Source organism: Rhinoderma darwinii, chromosome 3, assembly GCF_050947455.1.
Source record: "Rhinoderma darwinii isolate aRhiDar2 chromosome 3, aRhiDar2.hap1, whole genome shotgun sequence".
NCBI classification, from domain to species: domain Eukaryota; kingdom Metazoa; phylum Chordata; class Amphibia; order Anura; family Rhinodermatidae; genus Rhinoderma; species Rhinoderma darwinii.
Genome location: NC_134689.1, coordinates 207,255,024 through 207,273,757, shown reverse-complemented (window position 1 = coordinate 207,273,757; position 18,734 = coordinate 207,255,024). Strand labels below are relative to the sequence as shown.

Here is an 18,734-nt window from a genome sequence, read left to right as displayed (position 1 = left end):
GAGTCAGCTGGTGACCTTACGTCAGGGTAGGAGACCGGTTGAGGAATACTGTTCTGATTTTAGGAAGTGGTGCGTAGCTTCTCAGTGGAACGATCCGGCCCTAAGGTGCCAGTTTAGGTTAGGATTATCTGACGCCCTGAAGGATCTGCTGGTTAGCTACCCCTCGTCTGACTCCCTTGACCAGGTTATGGCCCTAGCAGTACGACTTGACCGACGTCTCAGGGAACGTCAGCTAGAACGCTTCAGTGTGCTCCCCTCTGACTTTTCTGCGATCCCCCCCGAGCTCCCGTCTCCTCGCCCCTCCACGGAGGACTCGGAGGTACCTATGCAACTCGGGGCCTCCATGTCCCCTCGACAACGTAGGGAGTTTCGCAGAATGAATGGTCTCTGCTTCTACTGTGGGGACGACAAGCATCTACTGAACACCTGTCCCAGGCGCAAGAATAAGAAGCCGGAAAACTTCCGCGCCTAAGTGATCATCGGGGAGGTCACTTGGGCACACAGGTATTTCCCGTTAATGTGAAACGCAATAAAATTTTGCTTCCCTTTCAGGTCTCGTTTGCTGGCCGGGCTGCCACGGGCAGTGCTTTCGTGGATTCAGGGTCATCTGCTAATATCATGTCTGTGGAATTTGCTATGTCTCTAAAGATGCCTTGTATTGATTTACCTTATCCTATCCCTGTAGTAGGAATCGACTCAACTCCCCTTGCTAATGGTTATTTTACTCAGCATACTCCTGTTTTTGAACTCCTGGTTGGCTCCATGCATTTGGAGCAGTGCTCTGTACTGGTGATGCAGGGATTATCGTCTGATCTGGTTTTAGGCCTTCCCTGGTTGCAGTTGCATAATCCCATGTTTGATTGGAATACTGGGGATCTCACCAAATGGGGTAATGAATGTCTTATGTCATGTCTTTCTGTTAACTCTATTTCTCCCCGGGAGGAGGTAAACACGCTTCCTGAGTTTGTTCAGGACTTCGCCGATGTGTTTTCTAAGGAGGCCTCCGAGGTGTTGCCCCCCCATAGAGATTACGATTGCGCTATCGATTTGGTGCCTGGTGCCAAGCTTCCTAAGGGTAGGATATTTAATCTTTCATGTCCTGAACGTGAAGCCATGAGGGTGTATATCCAAGAATGCCTGGCCAAGGGTTTCATTCGCCCCTCGACTTCTCCTGTAGGTGCTGGCTTCTTCTTCGTGGGGAAGAAGGATGGTGGTCTTAGGCCGTGCATTGATTATCGTAACCTGAATAAGGTCACCGTAAGGAACCAGTACCCACTTCCTTTGATTCCGGATCTTTTTAATCAGGTTCAGGGAGCCCAATGGTTTTCTAAGTTCGATCTACGGGGGGCATATAACCTTATCCGCATCAAAGAGGGGGATGAGTGGAAAACTGCGTTCAACACACCCGAGGGTCATTTCGAATACCTGGTCATGCCCTTTGGGTTGTGTAATGCCCCTGCTGTCTTCCAGAATTTTATTAATGAAATCCTGAGAGAGTACCTGGGTAATTTTCTTGTTGTGTACCTTGATGACATACTGGTGTTTTCCAAGGACTGGTCCTCCCACGTGGAGCATGTCAGGAAGGTGCTCCAGGTCCTTCGGGAGAATAATCTGTTTGCTAAGACTGAAAAATGTGTCTTTGGGGTACAGGAGATACCATTTTTAGGGCAAATCCTCACTCCTCATGAATTCCGCATGGACCCTGCCAAGGTTCAGGCTGTGGCGGAATGGGTCCAACCTGCCTCCCTTAAGGCGTTACAGTGTTTTTTAGGGTTCGCCAACTATTACAGGAGATTTATTGCCAACTTCTCGGTCGTCGCTAAGCCTCTTACGGACCTTACCCGCAAGGGTGCTGATGTCCTCCATTGGCCCCCTGAGGCCGTCCAGGCCTTTGAGACCCTCAAGAAGTGCTTTATCTCGGCCCCCGTGCTGATTCAGCCCAACCAAGAGGAGCCATTTATTGTGGAGGTTGACGCTTCCGAGGTGGGAGTGGGGGCCGTCTTGTCCCAGGGTACCAGCTCCCTCACCCATCTCCGCCCCTGTGCTTACTTCTCTAGGAAGTTTTCGCCCACGGAGAGTAACTATGATATTGGCAACCGCGAACTTCTAGCCATTAAATGGGCTTTTGAGGAGTGGCGGCACTTCCTGGAGGGGGCCAGACACCAGGTAACGGTCCTTACAGATCACAAGAATCTGGTTTTCCTAGAATCGGCCCGGAGGCTTAATCCTAGACAAGCTCGGTGGGCACTATTCTTTACCAGATTTAATTTCTTGGTTACCTATAGGGCGGGGTCCAAGAATATTAAGGCTGATGCTCTGTCACGTAGTTTCATGGCCAATCCTCCTTCTGAGAAGGATCCTGCTTGTATTTTACCCCCTGGTATAATCGTCTCTGCCACGGATTCTGATTTAGCTTCTGATATCGCGGCTGATCAGGGTGCAGCTCCCGGGAACGTCCCTGGGGACAAACTGTTTGTTCCCCTGCAATACCGGCTGAGGGTACTCAGGGAAAACCATGACTCCGCTCTATCTGGTCATCCTGGCATCTTGGGCACCAAACACCTCATTACCAGAAACTATTGGTGGCCTGGGTTGCCTAAAGACGTTAGGGCTTACGTCGCCGCTTGTGAGGTTTGCGCTAGGTCCAAAACCCCTAGGTCCCGACCTGCGGGCCTACTACGTTCCTTGCCCATTCCCCAGAGACCTTGGACCCATATCTCCATGGATTTTATCACCGATTTGCCTCCATCTCAGGGCAAGTCGGTGGTGTGGGTGGTAGTCGACCGCTTCAGCAAGATGTGCCACTTTGTGCCCCTTAAGAAGCTACCTAACGCCAAGACGTTAGCTTCTTTGTTTGTGAAACACATCCTGCGTCTCCATGGGGCCCCAGTCAATATCGTTTCTGACAGAGGGGTACAATTTGTTTCCTTATTTTGGAGAGCTTTTTGTAAAAAGTTGGAGATTGATCTGTCCTTCTCCTCCGCCTTCCATCCCGAAACTAATGGCCAAACGGAAAGGACCAACCAATCCCTGGAACAATATTTAAGGTGTTTCATCTCTGACTGTCAATATGATTGGGTCTCATTCCTTCCCCTTGCTGAATTTTCCTTGAATAACCGGGTCAGTAACTCGTCAGGGGTCTCCCCGTTTTTCTGTAATTTCGGGTTTAACCCAAGATTCTCCTCCGTCTCCCCTGGTTGTTCCAATAATCCTGAGGTAGAGGATGTTCAACGGGAACTGTGCACTGTCTGGGCCCAGGTTCAGAAGAACCTAGAGGCGTCCCAGAGCGCACAAAAGATTCAGGCGGATAGTAGACGTTCAGCTAACCCCCGGTTTATCGTCGGGGATTTGGTCTGGTTGTCGTCCAGGAACTTGCGCCTTAAGGTCCCGTCCAGGAAGTTTGCTCCCCGATTTATTGGACCTTATAAGATCATTGAAGTCCTCAACCCTGTATCCTTCCGTCTGGAGCTCCCCCCATCATTTCGCATACATGACGTCTTCCATGCCTCCCTCCTTAAACGCTGCTCCCCGTCCTGGTCCCCCTCGAGGATACCTCCTGTTCCCGTTCTCACCCCTGAGGGGGTGGAATTCGAGGTGGCCAAGATTATGGACAGTAGGATGGTCCAGGGCTCCCTCCAGTACCCGGTCCATTGGAGAGGATACGGGCCGGAGGAGAGGACTTGGGTACCTGCCCGTGATGTTCACGCTGGGGTATTGATCAGGAGGTTCCACCTTCTCTTCCCCACTAAACCGGGTCCCCTTAGTAAGGGTCCGGTGGCCCCTCATAAAAGGGGGAGTACTGTTAGGGATCTGCCAGGTACTTCATCTAGGTATACTCCTGGGATTAATCAATCCACACCTGAGGCCAGACCTGTTCGACTGACACCATCTCCCACCAACCAGGGTGGCAGGCTCAGGAGTGGGAGAGCCTATCGCGGCCTGGTCTGTCGGAGTTAGCTCCGCCCCCTGTCCTTTATTACCTGCCCTGTTCTCTCCCTCAGTGCTTGTAATTCTTTTGGATTCCTGGCCCCACTGCTGCTTGCTCCAGCCTGCTTCTGCCGTGCTTCTGCCTTGCTGCAGTTCTGCTTGACCTGCTTTGCTTTGCCCCTGGCTTGTTTCTGTCTCCTTGCCCGCTTGGGTGTACTCACTTCGTCCTGGTCCTGACTGTCCGTTCGCCGCTCCGTTTCCTCGTGGCGTTCCGTGGCTACTGCCCCTTCCCTTGCATGTTCCCTGTTTGTTTTCCTGTGCACTTAGACAGCGTAGGGACCGCCGCCCAGTTGTACCTCGTCGCCTAGGGCGGGTCGTTGCAAGTAGGCAGGGACAGGGCGGTGGGTAGATTAGGGCTCACTTTCCCTTCACCTCCTTCCTGCCATTACAGTAAGAGCTCAAACAGCCCGAAACAGGGGCTAGACGGAATCCTTAACGGCAGGAGCAACAGTGGAATCCGGTCACCGTGACTAAATGTATTTGTGTGGATTAGGGAGCTCAGCTTCTATGCGTCTTCCTCCATGCATATCCAGGCCACGCCCCCATAATCTGCACTTTTTATTAATCTGATGGTTTGCGAGCCGACATATGTTATTCCCTTACATTTGTACTTTATTACTAAAAACTCAAAATAAAAGAATTTAAAAAAAGTTACAGAGTAAAGTTACCATCCCATTTTTACCACACGGTGAACATTGTAAAAAGAAAAGCAAAAAATAAAAATGTTGGAATTGGCGGTTTGTTTTTTTTCATTCCACAATACAATGTTTTTTAATACATTATAAGGTATATTAAATGGTGCCAATTTAAATAGACAACTCGTCCCGCAAAATACAAGCTCTCCTACAGCTATGTAATCGGAGAAATAAAAAAAGCTATGGCTCATGGAAGGTGGGGATTAAGAAACAAGATGAAAAACTAAAACTGGCATACGGATAGTTCCAAAGATTCATTTTGCATACTGGAGGCGCATGTTGAAAATACCAGACATTAATACATACATATTGGAAGGATGGAATGTAGTACGAAAACATGTTATAAATGAGGTATGGCGAGAGACCCATTTCAAACTGATGCACGCGGCTATCTATTCTTTCAGAATACCACCCAATGCTAATAACCCAAATAGAATACATGCATGTCCGAAATGCACACAACCGCACGCCACCCTGTATCCTGGCATCTGGTTTTCCCCTGATGCGCAGAGATACTGGAAGGAAGTTTTAGATTACATAAAGACACTCTGTGGTAGCACTTTACCAATGGCTCCTATGTTTCTTCTCTTCCATTCAATAGCCTCAATAGAAGCAGATGAGGAAGGGTCCTTGAAGCATGTACCGTCATTAGTACATATAATATATATATATATAATATATATTGCTCATTGCCAAAAGATGCATTTTAAAAACTTGGTTAGACTCAAGCATACGGTCCTTAGATCAACTAATACAACCGTTGAGGTTTGTCTGTATTCAGATAAGATTGACGCAGCAAAACATAAAAGAAAAAAAACAGCGGGCTTTTTCAAGATAGAAACCATTTATTGCACAATTGTCTGATATGGATATTGCGGATGTGGTGGCAGGATTTCAATATACTACATGGTATCTCACAGAAGATCTCAAAGGGAATTTGGGTAAATTAAGGGTATGTGCACGCGACCAATTTTCAGGCGTAATAGAGGCGTTTTATTCCTCGAATTACGCCTGAAAAGGCGGCTCCAATACGTCGGCAAACATCTGCCCATTCCTTGCAATTGGTCTTACGATGTTCTGTGCAGACGAGCTGTCATTTTACGCATCGCTGTCAAAATACGGCGCGTAAAATGACGGCTCGTCAAAAGAAGTGCAGGACACTTCTTGGTACGTTTTTGGAGCCATTTTCTCAGACTCCAATGAAAACAGCTCCAAAACCGGCCGTAGAAAACGCCACGAAAAATGCGAGTTGCTCAAAAAACGTCTGAAAATCAGGGGCTGTTTTCCCTTGAAAACAGCTCCGTATTTTGATACGTTTTTGACTCTGCGTGTGCACATACCCTTACAGTCGTAACACCAAGAAGTTAGTCAGAGATGTACACCTAGAGAATGCGAAATATGACAAGGTATAAGATTATAGAATAAGATGTTAAATGTCTGCCAAAGTTAAAACAACTACTGTTTACAGTTATTATCCTGTTTTGACTTGGTATCTTGAAATATGTCATTTATAATGTATGAGAGAATTGTATTGATAAGTTGCGTGGAAAGATTCCAGTATTGATATGAATAGATCTTAGACACAATGTAAAGATGAAATGTGGCTACTTATAAAAAACTCAAACCTTACATTCTGTATGATCTCAGTATTGATCTAAATAGATCTTGGCAACAATGTAAAGATGAAATGTAGCTACTTGTAAAAGCTCAAATGTTACATTCTGTATAATTATGTACATTTTCAATGCACGGGCAAAGTTCTATGTTTTGAATGTTCAATAAAAAATTAAAACAAACAAACTAAAACTTGCAGTGGCGGAAAGAGGTTAAAGTCCTTATAGCCAGGTAATAAAAAAAAATCCAGGTAGGCCCCAGTATATGGTATTTTGACCATGTTGAACATTGAATTAATTTACGTTACACACTAATAAATTAGAGATGTATGTTAATTATAGTTCATTAATCGAACGAATATCCTAGTTTTGAACAATGTTCAAAGAGCATTACTTATAGTGTAAATCTTTCTACATTTAAATAGGAACTACACTTTCATCAAACTTTTGATGTGTGTCAGGCAGGCATATCAATAGTTGTGATCGGGGTGCTGAGACCCCCGCCGTTGCTGAAACGAAGGTGCAGAAGAGCTCAGCTGAGCACCTTGCACCTTCGGCTGTGAACGGCAATCATCGTCAGGCTGAAGACCGTTCACATAGAACTTATAGGGTATGTGCACACACACTAATTACGTCCGTAATTGACGGACGTATTTCGGCCGCACGTCCCGGACCGAATACAGTGCAGGGAGCCGGGCTCCTAGCATCATACTTATGTACGATGCTAGGAGTCCCTGCCTCGCTGCAGGACAACTGTCCCATACTGTAATCATGTTTTCAGTACGGGACAGTTGTCCTGCAGCGAGGCAGGGACTCCTAGCATCGTACATAAGTATGATGCTAGGATCCCGGCTCCCTGCACTGTGTTCGGTCCGGGACTTGCGGCCGAAATACGTCCGTCAATTACGGACGTAATTAGTGTGTGTGCACATACCCTTATGAGAGCCATCTTCAGCTTGACAGGGAGCGCCAATCACAGCTGAAGGTGCAGGGGACTCCGCTGAGCTCTTCTGCACCTATCCTCAAGTTTTGGATATTGTTTTTGAGTATTTTTTTACATGTGCTGCAAGCCTTAATAATGTGATATTTCTTATTTTTTTTTCCTCCAGCTGCTTGCCTTGTACTTGGTTGTATGATATTTCCTGATGGTTGGGATGCAGACGAAGTCAAGCGTATGTGTGGTGAAAAGACCGACAAGTATTCCCTTGGTGCATGTTCAGTGCGTTGGGCCTATATTTTGGCGATCATTGGAATTTTGGACGCTCTCATCTTATCTTTTCTGGCCTTTGTGCTAGGTAACCGATTGGACACCTTAATGGCCGAGCAGCTCAAACTTGAAACAAAAGGTAAAAAGCATTTATTTATACACATGAGTACATTCAACACTTACCAAGAGACGATGCAACACAGTGCACAGTCTGCTTTTTTCCCCACACCTATTGTTTTGTTTTTTTTTATTACATTTTTTTCAACATGAATGTAGATGTAGGTAACCTCTATAAATAGACCAAGTTTATTATGCTATACTTATTCTAGCTTAGTTGAACTGAATTGCATAAGTGAAACATTGTGTTTTTAATTCAACAGAGTATAATGTTAAAGGTCTATAATGGATTTTACAGTCTAAAATTCTTGCTAAGCGGTCTTTGAAGGAGTTGTCTGCTTTGGACAAACCCTATACATCTAAAAGGCCCCCTAAAAATTAGTTGGTCAGCAGGTATCACCGATGAAGCGATTTGGCTAGTATTCATTTCCTCTGCATTGACAGTGTCCAGAGGGAGTTCTGCTCGTTTTCTACTTACATGGTCGGAAATTACAAGTCGAAGCGGGAACAGAGAAAGATGGAACGGAGTTTAGGGGGCCACGTTCTAGAGATAGGTGCGAGTCTCCGAGATGGAACCCCCATCTATCTGACATCTATGGCATATCCTGTGGATATGCCATAAATGTCCCTGATGGGAAAACCACTTTAATGTATACACTTACCAATGTTGTTGATTTTAAAGTGTAACTAAACTTTAAAAAAAAAATTGGACATGTCGTAGTGAGATGTCAGAAGTTTTGATTGGTGGGTTCCAAGCACTGCGACCCCCGCCGATTACTAAAACTAAGCGTTTGGGTGAGCTTTGTTTTTGATCAGCTCTGCTTGGCTTTACTTGGATCGGTGTATGGGCTCAATAGAAAGTATATGAGTCCGTACACCGCTTGCTCGACATTCTGAGGAAAGCCAATCAGAAACTAAGCAGCACAGCACTCACCTGAGGGCTTCTGCCGCTTCCTTTTAGGGACCAGTGGGGGTCTCAATTCTTCGGATCCCCACCAATCAAAACTTCTCTATGAAATGTCCAACGTTTAATTACCCTTTAAAGAAATTCTTTATTACATTATATCAAGTCCAAGTATCCTCATTACATTTAAAAAAAAGTATATGGTTTAACTCTTGGACGTCCTAATCCTGCCCATTACTAGGTCAACAAGGAGAAAACATTTTTTAATTTTTTTTTATAATTCAGGTTTTATGTGTGAATGTCAAATGTGTGAAACTTGTCCCAACACTGAAAGGGTTAAACGAAGAGTAGATGCTAAAATATGTATATGAAATTTTACCTATTTAAACAGAAAGAGGAAGAGTAAAGTGCCTATTAAAAGAACATTGCAAAAATTAGTTAATTAAAATATTCGATTAAAAAAGTCTGTGAATCTGTAAGTAAGAGCAAGGTTTCAGAATTTCATGAGTTATGGAATATAAAGATAACAGATCAAATATCTTTTAAAAAAAATGTTTAGATATTATACTCTTATGTCCATAAGTAACACCTGACACATTGGGAAAATGTCACCCAGCACTTTACACTCATGAAATTCATGCAATTTTTCATGAAAGACTAACGATTTGTTAAAAAATTCAGTAAAATTTATGATTGTAGCCAAAAGTGAACCAAACAGCCTGGCTGCCATACATATCCTGACTACATACATATCCTGACTACGTACTGTTGCCTGAAGAAGGACTCGTGCCCGTGTAATGCCGGCGGCGGGTCCTTTTCCTGCCAGCGGTTCACTCCGCCAAGTCCTGTACCTTTCTCAGTGGCCTCTTCCCCCACAAGGCTGCCGGATCCCTAGTGCGAAATTCAAAAATGACCCGATAACCCCTGCTTCTCCCCAGGACTATTTAAGGCACCTCCCCCATCTCCCAGGTGCCTGAGCAATTTTGAAACAGAGTTATCCTGCGAAGGTTTCTGTATGCACCTGATCATGTCAGCTATTGCTTTCAGTTATCAGTCTGTATCCAGTGATCCACTACCAGTCTGTATCCAGTGATCCGCTACCAGTCTGTATCCAGTGATCCGCTACCAGCCTGCATCGGATAGTCCGGCACCAGCCTGCATCGGGTAGTCCGGCGCCAGCCCGCATCCGGTAGTCTGGCGCATTCCTGCATCCGGTAGTCCGGCACCAGCCTGCATCCCGTAGTCCGGCGCCAGCCTGCATCCGATAGTCCGGTGCCAGCCTGCAACCGGTAGCCCGGGGCCTGCCTGTATCCAGTATCCTCTGCCTGCCTGTGTCCATTTACCTTCTGCCTGTCTGCGTTCTGCTATCTTCATCCACCTGTCATCAAGGAACCATTTACTTGTGCCTGTCTTGCACCTGTCTGGCCAGCAGCTACTCTGCCGGGACCACCTCAAGAGATAGCGACGTGGCATTCTTCCCGCAGCAAAGACCAGAGCCAGACTGCTTAGACAACTCCCTTCGGAGTGTCCCTAAGCCAATCTGGCAGGGTAGCCAGTGGGTCCACAAACCTGCTGGTCGCTACAGCCCTAAACGTTGCTTCTATTTCTGTGGCTCCACTTAGGCGACTTTTCTCAATAAAATACCCAAGCATGATAAAAAGAATTAGGCTGTGTTCACATCTGCATTCCGGGCTCCATTGTTCTGCTCCGTCAACGAGAATACCGGAAGCTAGGGATTCGATGCATGACGACAACTACACCTGACAGAACCCATTGACTTATATGGGTTCCATCATGGTTTCTATAATTTTACCGGACATAATAGCGCAGCATGATGTGCTAATTCGGTATCTGTGATGTAAGCCCCTAACGGAGCCTCCAACGCAGATGTGAACAGGGCCTTATCCTATATCCATGTTACCATATATTGTATGACCTAAGGCAGAGAGATCATAGGGATGCGCATCATTCTGTTAAGAGAAGTGCTGCCATACACCCTTTCGCAAATTTGGACATACATGCCATTTATGCCTGTGTCGTGCACATATCGTCACACTAAATATTGATTAGGCCAGGATCACACACACCGTTTTGATGCAGTTTTTGTGTCAGCTTTTGGCTTCGTTTTTTGAGCCAAACTCAGAAGTGGACACAAGAAAGGAGATACATCAACTCCATTTTGGACCCATTTCTGGCTTTGGTTAAAAAAAGCGAACAAAAAAATGCATGAAAGCTGTGTGTGTGATCTTAAAGGGTAACTAAACAATTGCCAAGCAATTGGTGTACGGCAGTGACGTAGCTATAGGGGTCGCAATTGCAACCGGGACCCTAAGCCAGGGGGGCCCTCAGACCCCCACTCGCCACGCTTAGACTGACCGTATACTTACTTTTTACATAAACTCCTTCCTTGCACAGCACATGTGCAGCAGTGTGTGTGTGCATCTAGAATCCTCCTCTGTCTGCTCCCCTCTTGTGCTCTGAGGCACTGGTTTGGAGGAGACAGGGGATGAGGATTCTAGATACACTCGCGGACGCAGGCAGAGTAAGGAAGGTGCTGGTTCTGTCTTATCATAGCTTATTTCCACCAACACCTGTGAGTTCAGGACAAGGCTCTTTCATGTAGTGACATTGTTTTATTTCATTTACTTTACATAACGTATGCTGTGTTTGAATCTTGCTGTTTCTCTCTATATATTCTATCCTACAATTATCTCCTAGTTCTGCCACACACTCAAAGGACAGAACGGGAGGATTCAGCTGTGAGAGCGGTGCAGAGAGGACACTGATAAACAGGGGTTACTGATTGTCATAATTTATTACAGGACAGCTCCAGCCAAGTTATGGATAAGACACTGATAAGGGGGCTAGATGTTAGGCCCCATGCACACGACCGTGTTCGGTCCGTGATATACGGTCCGCATGTCGGCTGCATGTCCCGGACCGAACACAGTGCAGGGAGTCGGGCTCCTAGCATCACACTTATCTATGACGATAGGGGTCACTGCCTGTCCGCGGAACTACTGTCCCGTACTGTAATCATGTTTTAGTGTGTGACAGTAGTTACGTGGATAGGCAGTGACACCTAGCGTCATAGATAAGTATGATGCTAGGAGCCCGGCTCCCTGTACTTTGTACGGTCCGGGACAAGCGGCCGACATGCGGACCGTATATCACGGACCGAACACGGTCGTGTGCATGAGGCCTTACTGTGGGTCATAATTGCACATTACAAGAGGTCTGGAGCTGTGCTGCAATATGAAACACCAAGTCCTGCTATTGGACCTGTCCATTGGAAACTATAGATGATAAGGAGGTTGCTCCTACAGGTTTATTAGACAATATATAGTAATGGCCATTTTCTTAAAGGTTTTTTTGCTTTCCAGTATCCTAAATTATCATATAAAAGTACAGTGAAGTTTACCGCTCAGACGGCACTGGTAACAGTCCAATATCATTCAGTATGGGCTCTCTCCCAGAAAAATGCAGTGGACAGTCCGCAATCCAATGAGGGTGTGGATGGTAATTCTTATCCTTGTAGTTCCACCAAGCTCCTTATCGTCTCTCTCCACATTCAAAGAACTCCTGGTAGGAAAAGGATCTTATGTCTCTAATAGATGGAAAAAGGAAGACACATAGTGCAACACCCTCTGCAAAAAGATTGCTCCACGCCAAGTTTAATCCACACTCACAGAAGTAACAAGAAATAAAAGCATCAAGGTAAGTAAAAATCTTTAAAATTTCTAGGCGGCACGCCAAACACTCTCGCCCGACCCTGGGTTTCGCCCTTCCGGCTTCCTCTGGGGCATGTGTGACGTGTCTAAATAACAGGTTTATATAAACCTGTTAATTAGACACGTCACACATGCCCCAGAGGAAGCCGGAAGGGCGAAACCCAGGGTCGGGCGAGAGTGTTTGGCGTGCCGCCTAGAAATTTTAAAGATTTTTACTTACCTTGATGCTTTTATTTCTTGTTACTTCTGTGAGTATTCATTCAAAGTCTATGGGAAAGAAGGATACAGCCGAGTACAGCGCTCGGCTGTTTCTGGCATTGTCATAGACAGTGAATAGAGGCGCTTATGGGGAACAAATGGGCCACTATTACTGTATAGGGGCACAAAGAGTGCCATTGGGGATAGCAGCATAATGCAGAGTCGTGGCTGGAAGAAGTCATCATGGTGGTCTGGACCTGAATAGAGAAGAAAAGGGATTACAATCGGAGCAGACGTCACCTGTGAGTCACTGGATATAACTGTAGTGTTTTCACTTTGTAGAACGGGTATATGACCATTATTTGGTGAATACATTATTTAGATATTAAAGAAATATTCGGCACACAAGGTGATGATTTTAGCAAATCTTTCGGTTTTATTTTATCAAAAATTGATACCAGAGGTTTAGTGCGACGTTTCGGTCGTATATTAGACATTCGTCAGGCACTACAAAAGCAAAATATATTGCAAAACCGTAGATTAGCATCATCGTTGACGCTAATCTACTGTTTTGCAATATATTTTGCTTTTGTAGTGCCTGACGAAGGTCTAATATACGACCGAAACATCGCACTAAACCTCTGGCATCAATTTTTGATAAAATAAAACCGAAAGATTTGCTAAAATCATCACCTTGTGTGCTGAATATTTCTTTGCTACGTAATTGGGTTGGGACCCTATTCGTACACCTACCGGATCTTGTGCACTCTGAACCACTACATACATTATTTAGGTATATTTATACATTCAGCTGCACCGCTGTGTCTTAGCCTGCCGTGTTATAAAAGTATACGTTTGTATATTTTTGTTTTGAGGGGAGCAAAACATATGAGTTGGGACTTGTGCCCCTGATCTTTTAAGACTCTTAACAACATCTGTGGCTGCTAGTGCTGCATAGATGGGTTACTTTAGAGACACAGCAATGCGGCTGAAAGTTAAAAACGGGTCGCAACCAGCGTCTGTAAAGAGAAGTTTCGTGGGGGGGGCCCAAGGTGAACTTTTGCATCTGGGCCTAGGAGCCTTTAGCTACACCCCTTGTGTGCGGGCTCATAGACTTTCTATTGAGCCCGTACACTTAACTGCTCGGGTTTCTGAGAAAATCCATTCAGAAACCAAACAGCTCAGCACTTACCCGCTCACTTCGTTTTAGTGATGGAGGTGTCTCAGTGCTCAGACCCCCACCGATCAAAACTTCTGACGTGTTGCTATGACATGTCAGAAGTTTTTCTAAAGTTTAGCTACCCTTTAAGCTCACAGGATGCTCATCTTCTCACTTGTGGTGTAAATTTTTGTGTTGAGTAACTGGGAAGTACTCTAAGGCTGTTTTATTTGGTCACATAATCACCAGAACTGAAGAGAAGAAAAATCAGAAAAAAAGATGGCATAAACATTAATTAGGCTCAAGAGGTAAACAAACTGTTCATCTTCACACTACTTTAGTAAAAAAAAAAAAAGGAACCCCCCCCCCACATGTAACAGTCAGGGAGCACATATGCTTTCTGATTGCTAATGGGGTGATAACATGTAGATAAAAGTTCCTTTATCACCCCCATTGAGTCACATCAACATTTGTGGCCAGCTTTATATTCCCTGCCGTTGCCTGCATGCTTTTATATTACTCTGACAGTCCTTGTATCTCTGCATTGGGACAACTGAGAGCACAACAGAGGAGATAATGTGCACACTATGTCGATGCAGCACATGTATGAATGGAATGTAAATAAACTGACAGTCAGTATTGGTACTTAGGGGACCGAATCAGACTGCAGAAAATATTACAACATTTAGCTTCAAATGTGCTTCATTTTATGAAGTATAGTTTATCTAAATGTTTGCAGTCCTTTAATGCCTGCCTGCCTGCTCCGGAATGTCATATCCTGAATGTACAGACCGTCCGAGATGTTGTATAGTTCAGAACAAAACCGACATTTACAAATTTGTGTACTTGAGGAATAACAGTATTTCTTGCCATTATATGACTTGTAGTCTGCAAATTTCTAAGCAGTTTTCCACTCTGCAGGCTCTATCTCTAATTCTCAGTTGTCTCTGAGCTAGTAGGCAAAGTCTAATTGTTATCATGTCTCTGGCAACACAGAAGAGGAAAATCCTGCTCCCCTATCTCTATCACATACAGTATATATAGAAGCTGCAGCAGCATGGAGGGCATTATACAGCAGTAAAGAGCAGTGTAGCTGAGAATCCAGCACTGGGGTGAGATATAACTTACTAGGAAGCTGCTGCAGCTGTCTGTGTCATTTTCATTCTGCTCTTTCCCCCCCCCTCCCCTCTCGATAAACTTGTATGGGCAGCATATGACTCACTTTTCCTGCTCCCCCTCCCTTCTCCATAGAATTGTATAGGCAGACAGTGGAAGAGACACACCCACAATTTTACAGTCCGTCAATTCTTCTCTGTAACCAAGGTTGGCCAATGCTTGACAACAGGGAGTGGACAGCAGATTAGAGGAAACGAGACACTTAGACTCTTAGTGGCAGTAACTTTACACAGAATTTGCATGTATAAAACAACTGAATTTTAACCGTAAGTAAATTACAAAGTTGATATATATCAGGTATATTATTAGATTAACATAAGTTGTTTGAAAAGTTAGTGTCCATTTAATGTCACATACACATTTCAAAATGTGGTACATGTATATACTTGCATATTGAAAGCAGTGCAAGTGATAGGTCCCTGCCACAGATGGTGTTTGCTCAAATGCAACTAGTACCTGACCTATACATTTTGTATATTGTAAACACAGTAGGAATCATGTGTGAAAACTGTGTCAACTCTGTTATGGGCAAAAAAAGCAACTTGACTAGAGCCAAGATTTCAGTAATGGGTCTTCCTTAACTGGTTGCCGACACAGGACGAGTATGCTCGTCCTGAGCGGCGAGCACTTCGCGCATTAGGACGAGCATACTCGTCCTGTGTGACAGTCGTCCCTGCGCGCGTCTGTGCGCGCGATCGAGAGCGGGGCAACGGCTGTAATACACAGCCACGGCCCCGCTCTGACAGCGGAGAGGAGAGAAACAGCTTCTCTCCGCTGTTAACCCTTTGAATGCCGCGATGAAAGCAGATCGCGGCGTTCAAAGAGAGGGGACTGCACATTGATCGCGTCACAGAAAATAACTGTGACGCGATCAAAGTCCACAACTCGTATGGCCAGACAGCCCAGGGTCTATTGAAGGACCCCAGGGCTGTCTGAACATATTTCCTGTTGTTAGGGCATACTGAGGTATGCCCTAACAACTGCCTGTGTACAATCAGTAACAGGCTAATGTACTGGCATATAGATCTATGCCAGTACATTGCAGTTACAAAATAAAAATAAAAATGATAAATCCCTTTATGGGATTAAAAAAAAAAGTTAAATGAATGTAAAAAAAAAATAATGGTAAATAAATAAATAAAAAGTAAATAAAATACACAGAAACACACATTTTTTATAATAAATCAACTTTTTAAAATATAAGTCCCAAAACATGAAATAATATAGACATATTTGGTATCGCCAAGTCCGTAACAACCTGTACAACAAATGTATAACATTATTTATGATGATCGGTGTATGGTGTAAAAAAATAAATATTAAAACTGCTGCGCAACTGCTTTTTTTCTGCATTTTAATCTAATTAAAAATTTATAGAAATTGAACGATAATGTATTTGTACCAAAAAATGGTACGTACATAAAGTACAACTCGTCCCGCAAAAAACAAAGTCTCATACAACTACGTCGTACAAAAAATAAAAGCGTTATGAGCGTCGGGATGCAAAGAGGGAAATGTAAAAAAAAATTGCTGTCCTCAAGGCCAAAATTGGCCGTGTCCTTAAAGGGAACCTGTCACCAGCATTTCACCTATTAAACCGACTATACCTGATGGTAGTGGGTGAAAAATCATTTCTATATAACCTATAATTATCTTCTTAGTCGGCTCTGTAGCTTTAGTATTCAGCTTTTTAGTGTTCCCAAAACGTATGCTAATGAGCAGAAAAGAGTCAGATCTTCATTTGAAAAGAGTCAAAGCTTTGTTTTGAAAAGAGTCAAATCTTCATTCCTCAAGTCTTTCCGAGTTTACCTCACCTTCTTACTTTTGATTGACAGCTCCTCGCCTTCCCCCAGCACACAACATCCCACGCTTGTGCATTGATGTTCTTTTCTGGTGTGTGCGCATAAAGGGACACCGGATTATTACGATAAAAGGCGCAAAACGTTTGCAGACCGTTATTTACAGTCGGAGGAGGAGTTTAGGAGAGGGGATAACGGTAATGAACTTTTGATAGAAGCGGCCAGTGAAGGATAAGTAAAGTTCAATAGGTGAAATGCTGGTGACAGGTTCCCTTTAAGCGGTTAAAACAGAATGCAAGAAATTAAGTATTATTGTATTTATAGGGAAACTCAAGTCAAACACTGAAAATATGTACTTTTGCCCAGAGTTTAAAAGTCATACTCACTCTCCCAGTCATACTTACTTTGTTAGCACCTGCTCTGTATCATGTTGCCCATAGGCTGGTCAGCATATTTTACATGAACCATTTAACTGGAGGGGGCTGGTAGGGCTATTAAACTTTGGGCAAAGGTGATTTTTGTGTTTCACTTTAAATTGTATGGAATTGTTTTGCTATGTAGGGTGTGTGTAACCTGTCTAAGGCCATGCACACGACCATTGTTTTCTTCAGTGTCTTATCTGTTTTGTTTTTTTATGCGGGTATGTTTAGTGAACCATTAATTTCTATGGGGCCATTCACACATCCGTTTTTTGACGGATCCATGTGACTGTTCCGCAAAATTATAGAACGTTTACTATACTTGTCCGCGTTTTCAGTATGTCTCACCCTAGTGTATGGGTCTACAAAAAACCGTCATGACACGGTAGCCACTAGGATTCGTATTTTGCGTTCCGCAAAATAGAAACAGTCGTGTGCATGATGCCTTAGAAAAGTATAAATGACCTTAGCACCTATGAACGTGACAAAATAACTAAGAATCTCAAGAAAATGACAAAACTATAAAGCAGATTATTTTCAGTTCTATCTGATCTATTAAGAGCTTGGTGAATTCTCTGAAAGGTATCTAGATAGTATGTCCTCTTTACAATTGACATTATCAATAGAACTGGTCTTCAATTGTAATCATAATAGAGAAAACCAATAGAGAACACAACACGACCTTTAGCATGCAATAAAAATAACTATTTTAATAAATAAACTTTTAAAATATACAAACATATATGGATGAAATAAAATCACAAATGCAACCTATACATTAGGACAGAGAAAGAAAAATCGCGGTAGAAGTGGCAGAAGTATAAATTGTGTCAAGGTCCTACAGGAGAATACCAATGGGCGCTGAGAGCAAGGAATAAATATCTAGAAACAATAAAACATAGTGCAACGAGGTATTGAAAATCTCACAGTGCAGGCACACATTGATTTACTTCATATAGATTGGTAGTCACATAGAAAACATAGCCACAGTGTTGATATAGTAAGAACATAATGACAATACCTGGAGATTCCCTGACAAAGCTACGGTGAAATGCGCTTCTGGAGCGCGGCGGTGGTGTGGGACCGGTCCTACCTGGGCATTGTTCACCAATTTTCACCTAGTTGTATCTCCAGGTATTGTCATTATACTTCATAAATACTGAAGTTGTCACAAACACCGGACACAAATACTGAAGTTGTCACAGACACCGGACACAGATACTGAAGTTGTCACAGACACAAATACTGAAGCCGTCACAGACACCGAACACGGATATTGAAGTAGACACGGACACTGGACACAGACACTGAACGCAGATAATGGACTTGTCACGGACACTGGAAGTAGATACTGGACTTGTCACGCACACTGGACTCGTCACGGACACTGGATGCAGACACTGGACTCGTCACGGACTCTTGATATTTACGGCCACAGCTTTCAACAGGCTACAAACATGCAGACCAACACTGGGTTAGCAATAACATTGCTCAGGCACTTGGGAAATGGAGGAGATACCTTAAATAGTCCTGGGAAACCACAGGGGTGATTGGGAAACTTTTTAGAATTTCACGCGCACTGGCCCTTTAACCCCTTAATGACAGCCTATTTTAAACCTTAATGACCAAGCCATTTTTTACGTTTTTCCATCGTCGCATTCCAAGAGCTATAACCTTTTTATTTTTGCGTCGACATAGCTGTATAAGGTCTTGTTTTTTGCGGGACAAG

At 44.0% G+C, this 18,734-nt stretch overlaps 1 protein-coding gene across 2 annotated transcripts in view; it reads left to right on the top strand.

Annotated features, from left to right (window-relative positions):
- Nucleotides 1–18,734, top strand: part of LHFPL3 (LHFPL tetraspan subfamily member 3) — a 111,723-nt gene that overhangs the window by 37,409 nt on the left and 55,580 nt on the right. For both annotated transcript variants that reach the window (XM_075857306.1, XM_075857305.1), the window contains exon 2: nt 7,405–7,641. In XM_075857306.1, the coding sequence (XP_075713421.1) occupies nt 7,405–7,641 (237 nt within the window). The remainder of the gene's footprint in view (nt 1–7,404; nt 7,642–18,734) is intronic.